Genomic DNA, 24,285 nt, shown 5'->3' on the forward strand with positions numbered 1-24,285 from the left:
TTGGGGCTAGTCATCCTTGGCTGGGAGCTAAAGTGAAAACAAAACTGAAGTCACTGATCGTTTCTTCAGTATGATTTAGTGGACAGGCCCTTGAAACTGCTTATCCTTCCGCACATGCTTTACGAGTAAATAAACAAGAATCCCCCCAGAGTGGCCAAAATCAACAAGACTGCTGCAGAGAGAAGACTGCTGTTTAGTCAATCACGCTGAACTTTTCAACCCGGATAACCGTCCACTGTGGAGTCTCAGCGTGTGATTCTGTGCATTTGGGAAGGAAACAAAGAAGTGAACTTGCAGTTAGACCTCGGCATGTGGGGTTTTGAATGTTTGGAACCGTTTTCTTGGCTTTCGGAAATAATTACGAAGTTGGCTTTGTGGAGAAAGTGATGGCAGGAGAAATGTGCCTGCCTTTCAGGGAGCGAACCTTGAGCCTGGCAACAGGGTAAGTGGCAGGGTTTCTGCCAGAGTCTTTCTTCAAGGATTTGAGAGACCATACGGATGGGGACATAGTGGCCTGACTGGCACAAAGCACGGAACATCTTTGCAAAGTGCTGAGCCGAGTGGCGTGGCCCGCCCCCCAACACAGCGGGATCCTGTGGGCCTGAGGACTGGGTGGCTCGGGAATCAGCAGCTGATCTTCCCCCCAGCCCAGGAGAGACAGACAGGGGCTGGAAGATGGCGAGGGACCCCGCCGCCCTGGGCTGCCCCCATTAACTGGGGAGTGCAAGGTCCCTCCAGGCCACTGACTCCACCCACGGCTCAGCCGAGGCCTCAACAAGGGCAGAGCAAAGCCACAAGCCCTTCCCACGTTAGGAGTGTCTCTGAAATGGAAAAATGGAAAATCTGAAAGGAAGTGTTTGCGCCTAATCTCACATTGTTTATCAAACATTTTACAGCAATTTATGACATTCTGTGTGCATAAGATTACCTTGCTAGTTTTTCTAGGATGTGCTGAAGATTTTTTTTTCTTCCTTTCTTTTTCACTCCTTCATGCACTCTCTCTCTAGAGAACCTTTAAAACAGGGGCATTTGCTAGGATGTTTCAAAGTTCTTGAAAGTTAGTCAGCGAGCCCCTACCTCTTAGCCTTGAACCTCTGGCATCTCAGTGGTGTCTCTGGGGACCACCCGGTAGGCTCGACACACAACAGAATTCAGCGAGACAAGACTAGCTCAGTACTACAAGACTGAAACTCCATTTGGAGCAGTGAATGCCAGCGGTGAGAAGAGTCACTCAGAGCCCAGTTTACAGACACACGTTTAGAGCAGGCGTCAGCCTGATTCAGGCACCAAGTCGGATCACCTAAGCAGACCAGATGCCTCGGCCTTTCTGTGCCGACTTCCAGTCCAGCCCACGAGCCCCAAGCCAGCAAAGCTTTTCCCCACCTTGGCACCCATGCATTGTGGACTTTTCCACAGAAGGGAGTCCCAGAGGAGGTGGGGACGTGAAGTATCAACTTGACTCAGACTGATGTGTAAGGACAGCACGAGAGAAGGAGGATTCCCAGGGAAGCTGATAGCACAGCCTCAGATGGGGCTTCCCACAAGCGCCCCTGAGCAAGCTGCGGGATGTGGCTCTTCCAGGCGTGCCCGTGGGGGTGGTACCCAGGCCCACAGGGCCAGCATCACTCGTGGCCACACGGGCATCACCGAGCAACTGGTGTCCTAGCCGGGCCTCCTAGCCAAGGCAGATGAGGGTGAGGGCCTTCGGAGGCCAGGACAGTGCAAGCCAGGGTATGGTCAGGGGAGAGGGGAGCATGGCAGAGAGGAGGCTGTGGCAGAAGGTGAGCCTGGGTGAGCATGCTGGGGCCTGCTTGTAAAGATGCTGCCAGGCCAGGTAAAGGTCTGTGCCCTGCCAGATGCAGACCAGGAAGAGGGATGCAGGGGACTGGGTTCACGGCATCTTAGCATCATTCAGTTAAACTTGCTCACCTATAAAATAGGAATAAAACGTTATTCCATGGCATCATTGTGTGGTTCAAAACAAGAGGGGATTAAGGGAATTTTAGAGTTAGAAGGGCCGCGGAGGCTGAAAGTGCTGTACAGGGTAGAGTGACTGAGCCCAGGAGCCTGGAGCTCTTAGAGGAGGGCATGGAATCCGTTTTCGTCTCATGAGTAAAGGTGACCCCAGCAAGTGACGCTTTGGGGCACCTGCTGTCACCATGAGCTGGGATCAAAGACCAATGTTAGCCGAGCAGTTACAGTGTGCCAGGACTGTGGTCAATTCTTCACCATCATCTCTGCTTCCTGGGTGGCATCTGAGGCTGGAAGGGGTCAGGTTACTGACCCCACCCACCCCCCACCACCCCCTCCCCCGCCACCATGCAGCAGGTGTGCGGCAGAGCCAGGACTTGAGTCTGGAGCCTGCAAGTTTAATCGCTGGGGTGAAATACATCAGGCGTTTTAGACACGTGCTCCCAGGGTCCCCAAAGGCACTAGTGGCATGGCGGTGTGCGGGGCTGTGGCTCGAGGTTCCCCACCTGCCTGCAAGCCAGGTTTCCTCGGCCTGGGGCCGGCGCCGCTGACTGCAACTGGAACAGGGGTGGGTGAGCTGTCGTCCCACCTCAGCCCACCCCCCTCCCCGCCCCACTGATGGTGATGCCAGCTTGTTCAGAGAGAGTTGTGACTCACCATGGCTCCTGAGAGCGTGGGCGTAGATTGGTATTTATCTTCAAGAAAAACATTTTTGTCAGAAGGTTGAAGAATTATCAAATGTCTTTGAATGAACAGTTCAGGGCTGTTGTGTGTTAATGCAGAAATGTGTGTGTGTGCATGTGCGTGTGTGCAAGACAGGGCAGACAGAGGGAGCAGCTGTGCAGGGGGGTGAGGATGCCCCAGGGAAGGGATGGCCAGTGACTCAGCTCGGCAGGAATCTCGGCAGGATGGTGACCAGCCCCCTGGAGTGGGTGTGGGATGGGGGCGGGTGAGGGTTCCAGGCAGCTGCTGTCACCAGCCTGGAGGGCCATGCCATAGCCAGGGTGTGATCAGTCCCTCCCTTGAATGCAGGACATGGGATTCGGGACAGCGAGCTACCAAATGACCAACAGCCTCAGGAGGGTGGAGGCCAGGAGCTGGACCTCCCTCTGGAGGATCTAGTCAGGACAGGGTGTAGTATCAGATTTAGAGGGAACTTTCTAGTGTCAAAGGGGCTTTCTTAGTGGCTCAGTTGATAGAGAATCTGCCTGCAATACAGGAGACCCAGGTTTGATCCCTGGGGTCAGGAAGATCCCCTGGAAAAGGGGATGGCACTCCAGTATTCTTGCCTGGGAAATCCCATGGACAGAGGAGCCTGGTGGTCTGCAGTCCATGGTGGTGCAGTCAGCTTAGCACACATTCATGCAGTGTGTGTCAGAATTTCTTTCATTTTTGACGCTGTGAATAAGAGTCCGTGTTTGTCCATCACTATCTGTCCACTCCGTGACGGACACTTCGATGGCTTCCACCTTTTGGCTTCTTGAGGGCTCTACAGAATCTGGGTCTACAGATTCCCGCTTTCAATTCTCTGGGACATGTACCCAGAAGTAGAATTGCTGGGTCATGGGGTAATTCTCTGTTTAATTTTTTGAGGAACTGCCTGCCATACTGTTCTCCATACCAAAAAGAAAAAGTTGTTAAATTCATTTATTCCATAATCAGCATTACAACAGTGACCACATGATCCAAACCCCAACTCATCTTTAATTAGGCTGATTACTGTCCTCAGTGGACAGGACTTTAGATGGTTTGTCGTCTTTATTCAAATTCTCAACAAAGACAGAGCTGAACTGCACTCACCTGGGTACATTCATCTGGCTTCCTGGTCCAGCCCAGCGGGAGCTCTCCCAGCCGGCGCCCCTCGGTCTGGCCCTCCTGGTCTGTGCCTTCTCTGCCCAGTTCACGCATCCTCTGGTCTTTGATGTTCAGCTGGTGGCACTTCCTGGAAGTGTTCTACCCGCCTTCTCCAGGTTGACCCAGGGACCCCACCCCAGGCTCTGTCTCTGAGGTTCCCGCAGCCCAGCCTCCCTCCCCTGGGAATCACAACAACCCCTCGGGCATGGTTGGCTCTGCCCCACGTGCTTGTGGCCAGTGGACCCCCAAGGTCTGTGTGTCCAGCTGAAGCACTGATGAGTTTCATGTGCAGTTTCTCTTTCTTACAGAGAGTTCTCAGGGAAAGCCATCTGTTTTTCAGAAGCTTCTAAACAGTGGCTCCGTACCCCACCTGACCCATTCCAGCCCCTCGAGCTCCATTTCCCTGCCCCCCAGTCCCTCTCATGTCTCTGTCTCTCTGCTCTGGGTCTGCAGGACTTGTCTTATAAGGACCGGCATTGGCACGAGGCCTGTTTCCATTGCTCGCGGTGCCGGGGCTCCCTCGTGGACAAGCCGTTTGCTGCCAAGGAGGACCAGCTGCTCTGCACTGACTGCTACTCGCAGGAGTACTCGTCACGATGCCAGGAGTGCAAGAAGAGCATCATGCCAGGTGGGCGCCATGATCCCGCCTTTTGCACATGCGCGAAGTCCCCGAGCCCTAACCCCCCAATCCCTCCCCACGCCCCCCTCCACCCCTGCACACTCATGCTGGACCTGGAGCTGGGTGCTGTGTCCCATGCGGGTGACATTCTGGCAGACTTGACCGCAGCTGGGTCTAGTGGCCAGAGATGAATGACCTGTCTTTTGATGGGGGGATGGGACTGTGTCCCTTGCTTTTGGTGGGGTGGGGGGGGATCTTTGCTTTATGGGAGAGAGGAATCTTCTTTTAAAGAACAGAATGGACAAAAATGCTATATGAAATATTTTAACACAGTATTCAAAAAATGAATCTTGTTAGACACACAAAGCAAGGGCAAGAAGAACCTAAGATCTGGACCCTGGATAGTTCATCGGCCACGGAGTGTCAGTGACATCCTCTGTATGACCAGTAAGGGGCAACTGGACAGTAACCTTGCCAGACTTAGCGAATAAATACAGGACTCCCAGGTAAACTGGAATTTCAGCCGATCCCACCTGAGACCTTGTTAATCTGGCTTCTCTGCCAGAGAGCCACATAAAATCAAGAGAGGCCTCTGTCCTTTGACTGTCTTCTGGGGTGTGCCCCCCAAACCAGGCTCAGGGTGGTGGGAGCAGGGCACAGGTCTAGGGTCCCCAGCTCTTGGGAAGCAGGATGCTGCTGCCTGGGGAGCCCTCAAATTGCTCAAGAAAGTGTCTGTCCTCAAGATGGCTTCTTGGAGGATGCGCTTCCTTTAGTCCTGAGAAGCTTTAGAATTAAGGGCACACTTATCAGGAGAATCCAACCCAGAGCAATAATATTGTGTTAAATAATCTGATAAAGCATGAGTGAAGTTTAGAAAGAAAATTGGTCTCAAGAGTAAATTAATTTTTTGATTCTAACTAAAAGTGTGCAATTGAGTGATTTAGGTTTGTGGTTTTATACGGGGATTTTCTTAATCTGTAAATGTTTTTGACATTTAAGATACCTTAGTTTTTGAGGCTGTGAATAATGGTCCATGTTTGTCCATCATTATCTGTCCACTATATTTATATATTTAGCTCACTTCATCAACAATTACTTAAAAACCTGAAGTCCAGTTTGCCAAGGTCCTCCTTGGCATCGAACTTAGAAGGGATATCAAATACATTAAATTTTGTTGTTCATTCGCTGAGTCCTGTCTGACTCTTTGCAATCCCATGGACTGTAGCACGCCAGGCTTCTCTGTCCTTCACCATCTCCCGGAGTTTGCCCAGACTCATATCCATTAACTCGGTAATGCCATCCAACCATCTCATCCTCTGTCGCCCCCTTTTCCACTTGCCTGCAATCTTTTCCAGCATTGGGATCATTAAATTCTAAGTGTCCTTTTAAAGGACTTCACTACATTGGTGAATGGAACCAAACATAAAGTCATGCCCCTTAAGAGTGATTTTTAAAATGTGCTGTATCCGTGAACACGCTGATAAGATGTGCAGGATGAAGTTCGATGGAGGGTTTTAAATTTTCAGCTTCAGTAGAATGAATGTCAGCTTGTAGAAACCTAGGTGCCCTGCAGAGTCATGCTAGTCACACAGCAGCTGGGGTTGCGCCGACACACGCAGAGAACCTAGGCTACAGGGATCATTTAGAGTCAGACTCCTGACTCTGCAAGGAGACTGACCCAGGGGATGCCCAGCCGCCGGGACTCGAGCCAGGGCCATGCGTATGGTGAAGGACACAGCTTTCCAGGGCAGCAGTCCAGATTGGGAAGAAAAATGTTCACTGCCGTTTTGACAAAGACAAATATACCTTAGAGTAAGAGGTGAATTTTTCCTAAAATTCCTGAGGCCACCAAGATGATTCTTGATTCTGGCAGGCTGGTCTCTGAGGGCTGCTCCCCCTCCCCCCGCCCCGCTTTCTCCCCAGGGACATGCATCTCACCATCTCTGCTGTTGGGGTTTTTAGGAGAAGCCTGGCTGGTGTCTACTTTGATGAAGGCAGTAAGTCAGAGCAGGGCAGCCAGGAAAGGGGCCCTTAGGGGTGTGACCTTTGGGCAGTCTCAAGGTCGACCTGATGTCAGTGGATGGAGAAGTCAGAAGAGGGCACATCTGGCAGAGGAAATGGACCGGGCATCAGAGGTGGTGTGCCCAAAAAGGCCTGCAAAAATAAGTACTAGATACTTAAAAAAACCAAACAGGAAAAAAACCCACAAAACTAGATCAGAGCGCTAGCTTCCTTCCTTGGTTTGGTTTTCAAAAGTGCTACAACCAAATCAAGATGAGAGCAATGCAGACTGGCAGCACGGCTTCTGCAGGTGTCCCCACTCAGCACCCACAGCTGTGAGTCACCAGTCCGAGGTATGAGGCTCCCGAGCCCACGCAGGGATGCTAAGCCCTGGCTCCAAGGTGCACCACGGCTTCCAGGCAGCCTCACGCTGTTGCCAGGCCTTCGCTAGTTTTCAGAATCCTCACTTGCTCCTTTGAATCCGAAAGACACCCCTTCCTCCAGGTGGACTCGGTCCCCTGGCTCCTCCTCATCTGCACGTCCTTAGAAGGAGGAGCTTTGCCGCCCCCTGCTGGCGACTCTGCACAAGGACCACAAGGTCTGCACCAGGTCTGTGGGTACCCAACCTGGGTGGGACCTGGGACCTAGGACTGGACATCTCCCTGAGCTCCGGGGTGGACAGGAGGCTCATTCTGAACATGCAGAAGGCATGTGTGGTTTGGTTGGGAGGCTTTAGTGAGACTCAGGATTGTCGGGTATTTATGGACAAATTCTTTGGTGTCTGGGCTGAGTGACCAGAGGGAAGGTCAGAGGTTAAAAGAACTAGTGTCAGAGGTGTACATGGGAAATTAAAATCCCAGAGACCAAAGGAGATTTTGGTTCTAGAATTTACAGCAAAGTCCTTCCATCATTTTTACCTGAAATTTAATTGCTTGATGTAATTTTTGCCATTTTCAGGATTCATTGCCTCACAATTTAATCACATAGTTGTGAAGATCACCATTTGCTCTCTACCCCCTGCACACACACTCTGAGTGTTTTGTACTCTCTCTGGGAGGTGGTGCCTGGGGTCTAAAAGGCCAGGAAGCTGAGAAGGTGAACCTGAAAACAATGACACCTGCTAAAACAAGCAGGCCATGATTCTGGAGCGATGCTCAGCTCTTTCCAACCAGCTACAATTTGGCTGTGTCATTTCAGCCTCAGTGCTAAAAACTAGTTACCCAATGCCTGTGTCCCAACACGAAGCCCCCCACACCCCGCCTCCAGCTCCAGAGCCGCCTCCCTCCTTGCTCCCTGATCTGAGTTCAGTCTGACTCACGTCTTCTATCTGTAAGCTCCGTCCTTCAGGTGCGCCCAGGGGGTGGCCAGAGAGGAAAGAACCACACAACAGCGCCCATGGTCGAGGATGAGCCAGCGGGTGGGTTGCGGCTGTGTCTGGGAAGACCTTGGTGATGATCTGGGGAGTCCGGTCTGCCCCTGAGCTGCCCAAGGACCAGGAACCCTTCTGTTTCCTCACCCAAGAAGCTCCTTCTCCCTAAGTCCTTCCTTGCGAGCATGCTAAGTGCTTGCTAAGTTGCTTCAGTCACGTCCAACTCTTTGTGACCCCATGGACTGTAGCCCACCAGGCTCCTCTGTCCCTGGGGATTCTCCAGGCAAGAATACTCCAGTGGGTTGCCATTTCCTCCTCTAGGGGATCTTCCCCACCCAAGGATCAAACCCCAGTGTCTCCTGCATTGGGAAGCAGTTCTTTACCACTAGCGCCACCTGGGGAGCCTGCAAATTCTTCTGTAGTACTTCACAAAGGGAGCTCGCGTACACATTTCTCTTACTTAAACCATCTCTTTCTATAAACAGACACATGCTCTTTTTTTGGCAAATATAGGGAAGAAGTCCAAACAAATACAGCCCTCTCTGCTGTGAATCAAGCCTGATGGGGGAGTGGGGAGGGGTGAACCAACAGTGTTTTCTTGATTTCTGGTCTGCTTGAGAAATAATGTAAACCTCTCAGCTGATAGCACTTTTTCCGGAAGGAAATGGAATATCGAGATAAGATCAGAAAATTGTTCAATGGAAGTACAAGTGAGGCAGGTGGGTTTTAACCACTAAGATTCATCACAGCTCAGTCTACATGGCCGGCTGCATCAGTTTCCATCCCGTTGGGAACCAGATGGGTGTTCATCCTCTGGTTCCCGTGCTCCAGATTCATGTTCCCTAAGGATGAATCTGAGCTGTGCCAGGTGTCTGTCAATATTTCACAAGCTGAGAGACAAGTATTTTTTCCACTTAATGTTCATAATCATCCTGTTCAACACGTAAGTATCGACTATGTACAGATTCTGTTCCAGGAGCCAGGTGTGTGGCTGTGAATCGACTAAATAGGAAAGATGCTGGTTGAGAGGCGAGCCTTCTGAGCTGGAGTGACTCTATGCGGGTCCCAGGACTGGAGGGCGGCAGGTTCTCAGCATCAGTCACTGGGCCTCCCGGGTGGTCAGTAACGACTCAGCTGCTGTCTCCTTGACCCCCGACAGGCACCCGCAAGATGGAGTACAAGGGCAGCAGCTGGCACGAGACCTGCTTCATCTGCCACCGATGCCAGCAGCCCATCGGAACCAAGAGCTTCATCCCGAAGGACAGCGAGAACTTCTGCGTGCCCTGCTATGAGAGGCAGTATGCTCTGCAGTGCGTGCAGTGCAAGAAGGTACCTCTTACTCGCCCGGCCTGTCTGTCTGGCATCCTTTCCTAAACAGCATCCTCCCATCCCCAAGGTCCCTCTGCTCACCGCTCTCCTTGAATAAATGAGAAACCAGCCCTGGACTGGGCCAGGGAGGAAACAAGGAAACTGGAAAGGTCTCAGGGTGGGGATGGGGGTGGAAGCAGACCACTCATCATACTGTCCAGGGCTGTGTCCCAACACCACTAGACACGGTAGGGAGGCCGGCCCTGGGCTCATTCCCCACGCCTTCCAAGAAGCCGGTTCCACCATGGTGCTGACTGACCCCAGGTGTCTGCTAAGGCTCTTCCTTCTAACGCCCGAGTAGCTGAATAGACTGTTGAAGGAGGTGCCCCTGGAGGTAGAAAGATGCTCAAAGGGACCTGCGCGCGGGCGGGGCTGCCAAGGACGGCAGGTGACATTGCATCCTAGCCGGAGCTACAGTCTCTGGCTTTGCCCTCCTGCCAGCCAGTAGGCGGCGCTTTCCCGGGCAGATACCCTGGTACCCAGGTCACAGATGGGGACCCGGGTCTGCGGTGGAGGGCATTGGGATGGGGCTGGCAGGGGTGCCCTTCCGTCTGGAGAGCGTGTCTGGGGCGAGGACCGTGCGTCCTCCAGAGGAGTGGGCGCGGCGGGAGCTGAGGTCCCTCTACCTGCAGCCCATCACCACCGGGGGCGTCACGTACCGGGAGCAGCCCTGGCACCGCGAGTGCTTCGTGTGCACCGCCTGCAAGAAGCCGCTGTCGGGCCAGCGCTTCACGTCCCGCGACGAGTTCGCCTACTGCCTGGGCTGCTTCTGTGACCTGTACGCCAAGAAGTGTGCCGGCTGCGCCAACCCCATCAGCGGTGAGTGTTCCCTCCGGGCCTGCATCACCCCCGCCCCTCCCCGCGGGTGTCCTGTGTTAGCTTGCAACCGGGCCTGTGTTTAGACTGAAACAAGGTCCTATTGTTTCAGTAAAGGATGGTTTTCTCTGCACACATCCTCCTAACCCGCTCTCAGCTCCACCACCCTGTGCAGGAGAGTCCACCCCTCCACCCCGGCCCACGCAGCGTCTCCTCCGTGAGGCCACGTTCCACCTCTCTTCTCCCTCATTCTTTACATCGAGAAACTTCCGAGCACCAGACCTGAGGTGCGCAGTGAAGGAGTAACAGAAATCAGTTCCCAGATGCACAGTAGGAGGAATACACACACACAGCAGGAGTCTCATGATGAGTGATGACCAGGTAGTGCTGGCCCGTCTTATTTTTCTGAGGCTCAGGAGCTCCCCAACCTGAGTGTGGAATCTAATTTAAACGTGGAGCCCAGCCCCTCGAAGTTGTAAGAGGTTCACACTGTCTATAGTACAGGAGCCAGGCTGCCCGGCTCCCTCTCCATCTTCATCCGTGTCTTCTTCCTGCCTCCGCAGGACTGGGCGGCACCAAGTACATCTCCTTCGAGGAGCGGCAGTGGCATAACGACTGCTTCAACTGCAAGAAGTGCTCGCTGTCGCTGGTGGGGCGAGGCTTCCTCACGGAGAGGGATGACATCCTGTGCCCCGACTGCGGGAAGGACATCTGAGCGACTCCCCACTACTCTGACTCCCCCACCTACCCAGGGCCCTGCTCGAGCTGCACGCAGACGCTGTTTGCTTCCTCCGCCTGCCACCGGGCAATGCTGCAACCCGGTCCCCTGGCCACTGCGGGACTTTCCTCTGCGCTTCTCAGCGATACTCACCTGTTTAAGTCCTTTAATCCACACTTTGTGCATGGGAAGGAGAAAACTCATGGGAACCTTAGGTGGGAAAGGGTTTTGACTCTGTAATCAAGCGAGACCAATCCGAGTGTAAAAATCATTTTGAGTGATATCTTTATAAACGTTTCTTTCACGCGTATTTAAGTGCAATCAGTTTGTCACAAACTTGACCGTTTCTTAACTATGGTAAGGTAATAAGGAGCTGGTACTTCCGGTGTAACTTCCTGCCGTGTGGGGCTGCAAGCAAGATGACATGGCTTACAATAAAGGTATCCAGGGCAAAATCTTTTGCCAGGCGCAGTGTGTGATCTGGTGATGAAACATGCAGGTTCTGAGTATCAACAACACTTTACGGGACTTCCCTGACAGTCTACTGCTTAAGACTCTGCGCTTCCATGTCCCCCTTCCAGGGGCCATGGGTTCAGTCCCTGCTCAGGGAATTGAGATTCTGCATGCCACGCAGGTTCAATGCCTGTTCAATGCCTGGGTCAGGAAGATCCCCCTGGGGAAGAAATGGTAACCCACTCCCGTATTATTGCCTAGGAAATCCCATGCATGGGCCTGGCAGGCTACAGGGTTGCAAAGAGTTGGACAGAACTTAGCAACCAAACAGCAACAACAAAAGCTTTAATTATTAGTCTATATATATATATATAAGTTCAAATATGCTTAAAAAAGATCAATAATTTTTACTAGAAAAAATGTATAGAGCTATTATGTACTTACTGAACTAGTCTTATATCTGTTCTTTGATTAAACTGAACGCTTAGTTAAGGCTGGACACAGTTAACAGTTTCCAGTTACCCTTAGAATCAAATCCTAATTCCTACACGGCTGTGTAAATCCTAGGTTATCTGGCCCCTGCCCCCTGCCCCCACCCCTGGTTTCTGGGTAATTTCATAATAGGCTCCCTGTTCTCACTGATCTGAACCACAGCGGCCTTTCTGCCATGAGACCCTCATTCTGCACCTAGCTGGTGTCTGAGTTATCCAGGGCTGGGAGCAAAGAACCCCAACACTTTCTGCTCCTCGTGATTCCGAGTCAGCTGCCAGTGCTGGTCTCATCTGGCAGTGGAGAAGGGTGACCCACAGTCAGGGGTCTTGGGGCATGCTGACTGCTGGCTGGGACACAGTTCTCCGGTGGGCTTTTCCCACAGCTGTAGCATGGGTCCAAGCGTGAGCACTTGACCGGTTCCACACCCAGCAGTGGGACGCAGACTCTGCCTTTTATGGGCAGAGCAGCAACGACCACACAGTCCTTTGAACCCCACGACAAACAGGATTCTTCTCCTGAAAGCTTTCCAAGCTGCCTCCCCTTAAAGCACCATCTCTTCCTGGAGGACATTCCCTAATGCTCCTCACCACCCCCATCCCTCACTGTTCAACTGCAGAGTCTGAGTTTCCTCCTATCATTGCGATTATCTACCATCCTGAGCAGGAACTTACCTAACTCACGTCTTTATCTTTTCTGCCACAACAAGGAAGACGACCGAGCTCAGTACAGACAGCACAGAGTACATCAGTCAGCAAAAGGCACTGTGGGAAAACTGATCTGCATGGAAATGAGATTTTTTTGGTCTCTTCTGTCCAAACAAAAGATCTACGTTTAAGTTCAAGGTAGAAAGTCACCTGAGGCTTTTCCAAATTCCTTAGTTAATTTAGAGCTTCAATTTCCAACAGTAAAACATCAGTAAAAAAATAAGAGATAACTTTTTCAAGATTACTCCAGAAACAAATCCCACTCAGCTGAGCCTCTGCTGAGTCCACATTTGCCAGGACAGCTGACCGAGGACCATGGGGGCTGGTGGCTCCGTCCCTGGAAGAACAGGGCCACCAGTGGGTAGCCCAAGGACCCCCACTCAGCCCTCACGCAGGCCCAGGATGGCTAGACTACTGAGAAGTCGATCCAGGTACAGAAGGTTGTACTATAAGGAATAAACAAGTTTCTATACAGCAAAAAAAAAAATCAAATCACTACATGTTTTTACATTTTATTTTTGTTATGAATGACAGACCTACTCAGTAATTTTACTCATTTTATTTAAATAAGGATAAGGCTACTTAAAAGACTGTTGACATACAAAAATGTATATTACAAGGTTAAACTCTCTGTAAACTCTCTGTACCGAATTACAAAACCAGCATGTAATAAAAGAGAACACTTAAAACATGGCCATTCCGGAGGCTCTAAGGATGACAAGCTCCACAGCAACCCACAGAGGAAGGATGTCTCACAGACCTATGACTTCACCTACAGGCAGTTTCACTTAATCCAAGTTTTTAGAAGGTCGTTGCTATTGAATGAGTCTCTAGATCAGTTTTAGAATCATCTCTCAAAACTTAAGTCAACCAAAATGCTGTTTCAAATAAGAATTACAATTCTGAAGAATTTTAATACTAGCAGAGATATGATGGCCTCGTAGTGGTATTTGCAAAGTGCCTGGTCGCTGCCCAAAGAGATTCTGGTGAACTGCCCGCCTCCTCGGCCACTGGGCGACAGACCCTCTCGGACCCCTGCACCAGCGTCTGGTCCGCAAGGAGGACAGGGCTCACCTAGCTCTGGCCTCAGTGATCAGCGGGCCAAGCAATCTGACTTGCAAATAAATGTAAGCCTGGAGTTCAGGATCTATAGGGTGAAGGAGAAGGAGCAGAGAAAGTAGAACTGTGGGAGAGGAGAGTATGAAAAAGGAAAACCGGGAGCAAAGAGGGAGAGGCATAGGAGCCCACGTGCCTAGGAAGTAGACATGTGCCTACATCGGGAGCCACCTGACTTGACCACCCACCCTTCACTCACTTCATCCAAGCTACCAGATGGCCCCTGTCAAGGACCAAGGGGCGGTCCACATGAGTGCCGCTCAGGTCAAGGCCTGGAGACAAGCCCATAAAGTGACCTGGGACCGCTGTCATCGCCCACGGAGCCGTGTCCACTCTGTGCTCGGATTTGGCAAACGTGACCCACAGTACTTGGCTGAGGCTTCTCCACTCTTCAAACTCAAAACGGCTCAATAATATGCTGCTATATGAGCACTGACGCTGAATGTTCGTAATATAAACTTCAATTTGAAGCAACAATGTTACACAGTTCAGCTGTTATTACCAACCTACTCTGTAAGTTAAATATACAAATTAAAAATTATTTTTATTGAGTAACTAAAAACAAGTTTCCACTGACGTAAAACTGTCAACAGCTAACTCTCTCTTAACTAGGAGACAGATGCAAATGGAAGAGGAGACAGCAGAACATAAAATACAATCTGCCATTCTACCCTAAAATCTGCACTTGCAAAATCTCCCTTTACACACAGTATGTGTAGGATTATGGTTGTCCTTTAACATACCCAGATGTCAGCCCTGCAGATAACAAAGCATGTTTAACAATTTACCGTAACATTAACAACTGACACAGCACTAGTGTCTGTCAGTTTTGTCTTATGTGTACGGATTTATAGTCTAGATAAAGGCAGAAAGGCTGAAAACTGTAGGGTTAAAGTTTGGGTATAGTACCTATCTTCAAGGCTGAATGAATGTTTTGTAAGGCGATTCAGAGCTAAAATGCTTGTTTTAACAAATCAACAAAGGGATGAACTGCTCTAGGAAGGAAAACTCCAATCTGAGGGTCACTCATAGGAGGGAAGAATGTGAAGTGCCCTTGACCTTGGTCAGAAACACATGGCAGAACACGGACCTGGGAACTCATGAGCACGAGGCTAGCGTGTCTCCCCAATGACTTCTGCTAGTGGACTGGAGTGACACCACTTCACACACCATGAAACCTCTGGTGCCTCCGCAGTACCCCCACTGCCCCGCGCTGCTCTGAGCAACCCCCAGACTCAGCGGCCTCTCTCCTGCCAACTGCACATGGCTTCCTGGATCCTCAGGCTCTGGCCTTCTACCCTCTCTTCCTATCCCCCGAGTCTCCTGCCATCAGATACCACCTCCAACAGGATCACTCCCCTCAAGAGCTTAAAGCCAGCTTCACTTGGAAAAGATTACGCTCCCAGGAAGGAGTGATTCCTGACTGAGAGGGAGGTCAGAGCTGCCATGACTACGTGGCAGGAGCATCCAAGGCCTGGGCAGTTTACTCTCCAAAAATCAACTCACAATTAAAGGGAAGAAGGAGCAGAAACAGCACTGGGCTCCCTTTTGGCTTCTATGCAAAGAGGCAACATGGGCGTCAAGGACAGCAGTGTCCTCTGAACGTTCTGAGCAGGTAGCTGGCAGCACTGCAAACATGCTCTCCATGGGGAACCCTGAAGAGGACTCTGGCAGTACTCACTAAAACACTGTGATGAACTGCTATATTCTTTTGCTTGGGAAAAGAAATAAAAATCATGAATTTCTAATGTATTTGAGTTTAAAAAAACCCTCAAATTTACCCAAAGACCAAAACAGACAATTGAGCATAATTCTTAAAATTCAACAAATATTTTATACCAGACTTGCAGCTAATTATGTGACTAGGGCCAATATAAATGACTTTACTACACCACTTGTTTAAAAAGAAATTCCTTCCTAATCAGAGAATGAAAGGCAAGATTTCCACCCCCGCCCCCCCACAGGAAGGAAAGGAGGGAGAAAGGGAAAGAAAAGGACTTTATTTTTTTTGAACCTAATTTAAACCTCTTAAGAAAATTCCACAATAATCAAGATCTCTGTAAATACTGTCAATATATGTGAACTTGCTTGAAAAACTACAGTTACAGTTATATTTACATTTTTGGAAACTTTCCTTCACGGCCATGTCACATGTTGTATCTTCCTCTTGGCTTCTGGGGGTTTCAGGTTAATCTGAAAACACAGGAGCAGAAGTCAGTGCACACTTGCACAAATGTCGAAGGATAACCCAAAGGCATATTTTACACCAAGACTGACCGCTGACACAGGAATGGTGGCGCACTGCTGCCGCCTGGTGGAGGAACTGGAGGCAGCAGGAAAGAAGGCCAGCCCCCAGTCCTGTGTTCACAGCTGCGGTTCTCAGATGTCTGCTGGACAGACTGGCCCGGGGCACAGACAACATGCCCAGGCTTGGACCTCACCCCAGAGCCAACTCAACCAACACCCTCAGGAAGTGCTGGAACGCGACCCTGACCCCAGCGGGGTTTTTTGGAAGCGCCCCCAGTTACACTCAGAGATGAGAATGACAGCCATTCCAGACCTGCTTCCTCCCTGCGGGGCCCATCGCACCCCAACCTCACAGTCTATGATCTGAGTACAAGATTTAAAAGAAAAGTCACATCTCTCAAAGAATAAAAGTTTTCTGAGTAGAAAAGTGCTTTCCAAGAGCTTGGGGGAAAAAAAAATCCTCAGTGCTCACTGACCATAATATTCAAGGGCCTCCCTCACAGTCCCACCTCTCCTCTCCCCCCACGCCCCCAGCAGTGACTGAGGACAGAAGCAGCGTGGCGTCATCAGAAGCGCGTGTGCTGGGGTCAAGCAGACCTGAACTCAACTACAGACTGGAGCCCTAGTTTGTTTAAATTATTGAGGCGGCTTCTTCCTCATCTGTGAAATGGGAAGACCTACTGTACCCACCACAGGGGGCAGCTGAAAGAAGTCTGAACAATGAACTGAAACGAGAATTGTGGGCTGGTCAGGTCACTGCAGCTCTCTCTCCGGGGTCTGCTATTTAGGTCTCAACTAGTCAGTCTTGATCTCTTTGACATAGAACATGAAGATGATAACAAAGCTGAAGAATATACAGGAATGCTGTGGACTGAATACCTTTGTCCCTCAAACTCCCTGTGCTGAATCCTGACCCACAAGGTGGCGGTGCTGGAGGGGGGCCTCTGGGAGGCAGTTAGGTCATGAAGGGGATGAGTGCCTGCCCCCATAAAACAGACCCCAGAGAGCATCCTGCCCCTTCTGCCAGGAGAGGACGCAGAGGGAGCGGCTGACTCTGAACCAGGAAGTGGGCCCTGACCAGACGCTGAGTCTGCCTTGACTGTGGGCCCCAGTCTCCAGGGCTGCAGGAAACGAACGTTTACTGTTGGAGCCACCCAGTCAGCGGCGTCTGTGGTTAATATCGGCCTGAATGAACTAAGACAAGGAGTGAAAGCTATAAAACTGCACATATATATGTATGTAAAATCTCATAATTAAACTCAATATATTCTGGCAACTCTACAGATCTGCCATTTGAAATGCAAGCATTCAGACAGTAAGTCTAGTGGAGCCTAACAGAGCAGCGTCTCCCAAACCACCTCCATCCTCCTAAAGACAGGTGCATGTGAGGCGGGAGGGAGAGGCAACTGGTAAACCCTAAAGACTCTGGTGTGATTTTAAGGTAAGTGCAAAACAGACCAATTCAAGGTCAATATCTACAATGCCGTTTAATAAATGTGTAACCCTGCCCAACCGAGTTAACATTCTGAGTCTTGCTAACACAGGACTACTTCTCTCCTTTAGTTCTAAGAGCACAATCTAGGAAAAGTGCCCAAAAGGCACTCCCTTTACATGTTTTAAGCAGAAATAAACTGAGTGCACTTTAAAAGACATTAGCTTATCATGGATCCCAGGGCCACACACAGGGAATGAGACGTAGAAACGAGACACCTCTGCAGAACGGACCCCAGGCATGCAGCTGGCACGCACCGCGAGGCAGCACTCACCGAGGCCTCGGCCTCCTCCTTGGGAGCAGCTCGCTTTAACTTCACGGGAGTGGCTCCCACAGGCGACAAAGGCGGCGACCTCACAGGGCCCAAGGGACTTTTCCTATGTGTTAAGTCATGGTTCTGCTTAGTGTCATTATTACCGTGTTCCATTTTATTGTTCGTAGGCAAATTGGAAGACAAAACTAGGGGTGAAACACTCGAGGAAGAATCTGACGATTTTCTAAAGGTATTACTGGTAGCGCTCGCCTGGGGCGGGGGCCTGAGCCGGTCATTATCCCCGTTCTCCGTCTTCTTCACTTTTATGCTTGTACTTGTTGAACTTCCGTCAAACACAATGAGGGGTCTTTTCCGCAACCCATCTGCAGGGCTACTCCTGAAATCAGAGATGTATTCATGAAAAGTACTCTCTGAATGGCAAACCAGTTCCCTGGAACTCAAAGCTAAAATGATCAAAAAAGATTTGCCTAATCTAAGTAGGACTACTGGAAATGAAGTTTTCTATGTTTACCCTAAATGAAATAACTTTCTGCTGCTTTGAACTTTACAAAATTTATCAACAAAAATTTAGTTATCTTTCATGTATACAGAAGACATAGTTATTTTTAGAGCATCAATCCATCAACTAACCCTAAAACTTCAAGTGGGCCTTATGAAGCATTATACGAACAAAGCTAGTGGAGGTGACGGAATTTCAGTTGAGCTGTGTCAAAGCCTAAAAGATAGTGCTTTGAAAGTGCTGCACTCAATATGCCAGCAAATTTGGAAAACTCAGCAGTGGCCACAAGACTGGAAAAGGTCAGTTTTCATTCCAATCCCAAAGAAAGGCAAAGAATGTTCAAACGACCGCACAATTGCACTCATTTCACATGCTAGCAAGGTAGTGCTCAAAATCCTTCAAGATAGGTTTCAACAATACATGAACTAAGAACTTCCAGATGTACAAGATGGATTTAGAAAACGCAGAGGAGCCAGAGATCAAACTGCCAACATTCACTGGATCATAGTAAAAGCAAAGGAATTCCAAAAAACATCTATTTCTGCTTCACTGACGAAGCTAAAGTCTTTGACTGTGTGGATCACAACAAACTGTGGAAAACTCTTCAAAAGATCAGAATACCACACCACCTTACCCGTCTCCTAAGAAACCTGTATAAAAGACAAGAAGCAACAGTTAGAACCGGATATGAAATAATCAACTGGTTCAAAACTGGGAAAGGAGTACATCAAGGCTGTATATTGTCACCCTGCTTATTTAACTTGTATGCAGAGTACAACATGCGAAATGCCAGGCTGGATGACTCACAAGCTGGAGTCAAGATTGCCGGGAGAAACATCAACAACCTCAGATATGCAGATGACACCACCCTTATGGCAGAAAGTGAAGAGGAACTAAAAAGCCTCTTGATCAAAGTGAAAGAGGAGAGTGAAAAAGCTGGCTTAAAACTCAACATTCACAAAACTAAGATCATGGCATCCAGTCCCATCACTTCGTAGCAAAGAGATAGGGAAACAATGGAAACAGTGATAGACTATTTTCTTGGGCTCCAAAATCACTATGGATGGTAACTGCAGCCAGGAAATTGAAAGACTCTCGCTCCTTGGAAGAAAAGCTATGACAAAGCTAGGCAGCATATTAAAAAGCAGAGACATCACTTTGCCAACAAAGGTCCCTATAAGTCAAAACTATGGTTTTTCCAGTAGTCATGTACCAGTGTGAGAAGTGGACCATAAATAAGGCTGAGTGCTGAAGAACTGATGCTTTCGAACTGTGATGCTGGAGAACTCGTGAGAGTCCCTTGGATAGCAAGGAGATCAAACCAGTCAATCCTAAAGGAAATCAACCCGGAATATTCATTGGAAGGACTGATGCCAAAGCTGAAGCTTTAATACTTTAGCCACCTCATGTAAAGAACTGACTCACTGGAAAAGACCCTGATGCTGGGAAAGATTAGGGACAGGAGAAGGGGACAACAGAGGATGAGATGGTTGGATGATATCACTGACTCAATGGACATGAGTTTGAGCAAACTCAGGGAGATGGTGAAGGACAGGGAAGCCTGGTGTACTACAGTCCATGGACAGAGACTTGGATATAACTCATTGACTGAACAACAACAAAAAATTTTAACTTTTAAAAATTACCATCCTGTTGACAGAGTTATCCTGCCCATGTATCACTGATTATTTAGAAAGGCTAACAAACTACAAAACTACACTAAACCACCATACTGGCAGCTTACACCAAGGAATTGACAGGACATCTGACCCCACTCATTAAAAGTCCTTAAGTCCAGGCATTTTCTAAACTAACTGTAACATTTATATAATTTTAAGTTTGTAACTGCCAAGTCTTCACATTCAGTTTCTGAAAACCTAATTTCCACTCTTAATTGTAAGTATAAATAATAAAAGCATTCATTTGTTCAGTATTAATTAGACCTCAAGTGAAACAAACGTCTTGGCCGGGATGGGGTGGGGGGGCACTTTCAGTTAGACATGTTAAAAGAACTTGAACAACCAGTTATTAGGAAAAACACTTCCGCTCTGCTACTGAGAGTCCTCCCAGGGACCAGCAGCATCAGCACCGCCTCGGGAGCCTGTAAGAAATACGCTCATCCTGAGCTGACTGTGTTCCGATCAACACCGAGACTGCACACACACCTGCTCGCCAAAAGACTATACACAGATGACACAGGTGGGGTGTTCTCCCACTATTCTCGGAAGTGGGAAACAATCACCCGTCAGTCAGGAATCTTTCTTCGTCACTAGAGGTTAAAACCACTAACTCAGAGCTAAGGTGCTCCTTCTGCAGCCCTCTCATTCCATCTTCTCCCACTGTCTGCACTGCCAAGGACAGTGAGGCTCTAAAAAAAATATTCAGTGATTAATCAATAGCACCCAATGTAATGAAATAGACACAGGAAAATAATTAATTAGGCCACTTAGAGATCTTAAGATACTTCGTCCTAACTAACTATGCTGACTAATTAAATGTACAAAAGGAAATTTATCTGCTTGTGGTTTGACGAACATTTTTCTGGAATTTAAAATTTTCTGGGGTTTATGGAAGTGATACAACCATCTCTTTATTTCTGTTCTTTTCACAGACCTCATGGCCTTATCTGACTCCATTTTTCCCTCCTACTTTAATAAATCTTGTGGGCTCTGCCTCCAAAACACAACCAGACCCCAAATGTTTCTGACCAAGTCCAGTACCTCCCCCAGAATCGCCACTGTCCACTGCCAGGAGTACAGAACAACGCCCGGCCTGGTTCCGCCACCCTCCCCCAACCTTAAACCACGTCTCGGTATAGCAGCCAAGAGTAAACCTCTTAACATGTGCATCAGGCGGTATTATCTCTCTGCTGGAAATCCTGCGGTGGCTGCTCATCTCAGGGCAGCCCAGGTCCTCCCGCGCTCAGCCTCTGCGCCGCCTTCCCTGCCTGGCCCCGCCTGCCTCCAGGCTGCTCCGGCCATCGTGCGGACACACCCCTGGCCTGGCGCTCGTGTTCGGCCCAGAGCCTGGCTCACCCCCTACTTTCCACAGGTCTCTCCACTGAAATGTCACCTCTCAGCGCGGCTGTCCCTGGGCACTTCACCCACAGCTGTCATCCCTCTTCCCATGTCACTGTTCTCCTTCGCATTTACCACACTGCAGCGTGGCCTGCATTTGACTTAACTTTTTTACTGTGTTTCTCCCAATTCAAATTTGAGCAAGGAGTTCGGTCAGTTTTATTTACACTACAGCACAATGCCTATACTCAATAAACAGTAGCTGAGCAAGTATTTTTTTACCTAAATTCACCTGGGGAAAAAGAAAAGCAAGATTGTTCAGGCATATAAAACAATAACCAGAACCACAGAAAAAGTACCTTTTTGTCTCCTTTTTTATCTCGTGTTGTTCTCTCTTCTTTTCCATCATTTTCCCCCATCTACTCTTTGGCAAATCCCTCTGAGGCAGTGGTATTGCATGCTGAACATAAAGGTCGGTCAGGCTGTCTTTGTTTACTCTCATGTCATTTTCAACAGTTATGTTCTTCTGTGCAAAAGGAAGCAAAAGTAATTTCAAAACAACAGCCTTCATTTTAAGCACCTATCAAACAGGGTAAGACATGAGTGCTGAGATAACAAGTATAAAGCCACTTTCATGTTTGGACACGTGCCTAACATTCTGTATGCTGCTGCAAGAAGCGGTACTATAGAAAGGCTAAGCTCTTCAAGTTTTCTGTCCAGCTTCATCCTAAAGACAATGGTCATGTGTTCTCAGTGTGGAAGGACAGCAGTCCACGCTGCTCAACCCACACAGGAGGCATAAAGGCCATTTCCAGTAGCAGCATCTTAACCTATGAATGCAACTGCAAACTGGGAACTGTCTGGGGAGACCAGACAAAAGCAAGCAAGCAATGATAACAGTTACTCCATCCTGTCAGAAAGGTATCTAGAGAGCTACTGTCATGAGCAGATGGGCGGGTTGGAGGTCTCACCCCCTATGTTCTTCCCCAAGTTTCCCTTCTTGGGAAACTATATTAAACCTGAGCTCACCACCCAGACCTCAAAGCGATTCTCAAACTGATCTCTGGACCAGCTGCAAGAACCTGTTAAAAATGGCACTCCTCAGGCCACACTTTAAAATTACTGAACCAGAAACTTTGTGCATTGAACCCAGCAGTCTGTGTTTTCACACATGCTGGGGTGACTGTGAGGGACCTAAAAAGTTTCACAACCACAGGGAAAAAAGGTAATTGATATCTCTAAAAAATTCTACCGAGGTGCGGGGTGGGGGGTGGGAGGTGAGAGGGCCGGGTTTGAAGAAACCAGAGAAAGAGTATTGAGGGGAAAAACAAAAGGAAAATAACAAAACATGCCACTTAAAACCCCCCAAAGTTTTCAGCAATTCTCCACCACTTTAAACAAAACTCATCACTTAAAAAAAAAAACTTTTTTATACTGGACGATTAACAATATTGTGATAGTTTCAGGTGGACAGCAAAGGGACCCAGCCGTACATATACACAGATCCATTCTCCCCCAAACCCCCCTCCCATCCAGGCTGCTGCACAATACTGAACACAGTTCCCGGTGCTCTAGAGTACGACAAAACTCAACACTTTTTTTTTTTTTTTTGGTCTTATCTTTCGTCTGCTATCAGAGGCCACAACAGCTGAAAAAGAGCAAACGCTGCTTTGAGAGCCAGGAGCCCTGAGTTCTCCGGGGGCACCATCTAACGGCGGTGTGAACACAGAAGTCACTCCACCTGTCTGGGGCTCAGTTTCCCCATCTTTGAACTCAGTGAGTGTGGAGAACGGACGACTTCTCCGATGCCCTCCAGGCTGGCAGCCGGGGACCGCCACCCCTTGTTCCCATTCTTCCACGACCTTCCCCAGCCCCTCTTGGCAGGCCCTTGATCACACCCAGGCCGCGGGGGTCGTCTGGACTCCCCTTTCCGAGCCATCGGAATCCCAAAAGAGTATTCCTAACTCCCAGGAGTCCCTAGAACTCTGAGGACGTCTCTCTCTCGACATGCAAGGGCGGAGACCCGGCCGGTCCGCGCGGGGCGGAGAACGGCTCGATCCGGCGGCTGGCACGGCGGCGGCGGGTGTGTCGGGTGCCGCCGAGGACTACTCGGGGCGAGCTCAAGTCCCAGCGCCTCCCCGAAGCAGGCCCGCCCGCAATAGCGCGCCGCACCTGCTCCAGGGTGAGGAGAAGGAACTCCTGGGACAGCAGCTCCGGGTGCAGCAGCAGCTCCGAATCCGTGCAGCTGCGACCGCCCACATCCCCCGCCATCGTCGTCGCCAGGAGACCCGGGCCGGCTACCCACAAGTCTCCCGCGAGCAAGCGTCCCGGAAGTGACGTCACGGCAGGCGCGGCGGCCTCGGGTGTGTAGTCACTCTGTATGTGCCGCGCGTCGCGCTCCGCCTCTCCGGGAAGGCTAGGATGCTGGGCGGGCTCTAACCGGGGAATATCCCCGGAGGCATAAAGAAGTGAAAGAGCTCCCTGCAGAGGAAACTGGCGTTTCCAGTCTGGCAGGAAGAGAGGAAAAGGCGAAGTTCACGAGCCACGATTGGTCGCGCCTGGTCGCGCCTCGTATGACGTCAGAGACAGAAACCAATGGGAGTCCAAGGGCAGCCTCGCGGGAAGACGGCAAGGGAGGCCGGTAGAAGTTAGTGTAAATATGGTGAGTAGTGTTATGAAAACTTCTTGGTTTTATTTTTTGAACTTTTTTATTGTTTGTTTCCTAATCTTCCTTCAATATGATGTAAGGCCAAAGGCTTTAATTCCCTGGAACCCAGCGCCTGGCACATAGTAGGCACTCAAGTATTTGTTCCCGAAATAATACTCTGAATGAACCTACTCACACATGAAAGAGCAACCGAGAAGTGCCGGGGACACAGACGCACGTTGGTTTAGTTTCCCCAGTTGTGAAATGGGAATAACGCCCCTCACACTGTTGTGAAGATGGAGCCAAAGTAGGGCAAATCCCTCCCCTGTTACCTCTGCTGCTGTTACTGCTAAGTCTCTCCAGTCATGTCCGACTCTGTGCGACCCCATAGACGGCAGCCCACCAGGCTCCCCCGTCCCTGGGATTCTCCAGGCAAGAACACTGGAGTGGGTTGCCATTTCCTTCTCCGATGCATGAAGGTGAAAAGAGAAAGTGAAGTCACTCAGTCATGTCCGACTCTTAGCGACCCCATAGACTGCAGCCTACCAGGCTCCTCCGCCCGTGGAATTTTCCAGGCAAGAGTACTGGAGTGGGGTGCCATTGCCTGTTACCTCTAGCTACCTGGAAA

At 49.7% G+C, this 24,285-nt stretch overlaps 2 protein-coding genes across 8 annotated transcripts in view; one reads left to right on the top strand and one right to left on the bottom strand.

Moving 5' to 3' along the window:
• FHL2 (four and a half LIM domains 2) overlaps nucleotides 1-11,026 on the top strand; it is a 54,191-nt gene extending 43,165 nt beyond the window's left edge. For all 6 annotated transcript variants that reach the window (XM_086327770.1, XM_086327769.1, XM_086327771.1 and 3 more), the window contains exons 3-6: nucleotides 4,279-4,453; nucleotides 8,974-9,143; nucleotides 9,815-10,001; nucleotides 10,562-11,026. In XM_086327770.1, the coding sequence (XP_086183896.1) occupies nucleotides 4,279-4,453; nucleotides 8,974-9,143; nucleotides 9,815-10,001; nucleotides 10,562-10,713 (684 nt within the window). In that variant the 3' untranslated portion in view covers nucleotides 10,714-11,026. The remainder of the gene's footprint in view (nucleotides 1-4,278; nucleotides 4,454-8,973; nucleotides 9,144-9,814; nucleotides 10,002-10,561) is intronic.
• Nucleotides 11,027-12,861: 1,835 nt separating this feature from the next.
• TSLIG2 (tRNA splicing ligase complex subunit 2) lies at nucleotides 12,862-23,599 on the bottom strand. Of its 2 annotated transcripts, XM_086327774.1 has the most exons (4): nucleotides 23,183-23,599; nucleotides 21,370-21,536; nucleotides 17,495-17,870; nucleotides 12,862-15,674 (listed from the first exon to the last, which is right to left on the bottom strand). In XM_086327774.1, the coding sequence occupies exons 1-4, from the start codon at nucleotides 23,279-23,281 to the stop codon at nucleotides 15,618-15,620; spliced, it is 699 nt and encodes a 232-aa protein (XP_086183900.1). In that variant the 5' UTR covers nucleotides 23,282-23,599; the 3' UTR covers nucleotides 12,862-15,617. The 2 variants fall into 2 exon arrangements, with proteins under 2 accessions (XP_086183900.1, XP_086183901.1); XM_086327775.1 differs by lacking the exon at nucleotides 17,495-17,870 and having other exon boundaries at nucleotides 23,183-23,585.
• Between the last annotated feature and the right edge of the window lie 686 nt (nucleotides 23,600-24,285).

Source organism: Bos grunniens, chromosome 11, assembly GCF_055505025.1.
Source record: "Bos grunniens cultivar Pamir isolate PY7600 chromosome 11, Bosgru_T2T1.0, whole genome shotgun sequence".
Classification (NCBI taxonomy): domain Eukaryota; kingdom Metazoa; phylum Chordata; class Mammalia; order Artiodactyla; family Bovidae; genus Bos; species Bos grunniens.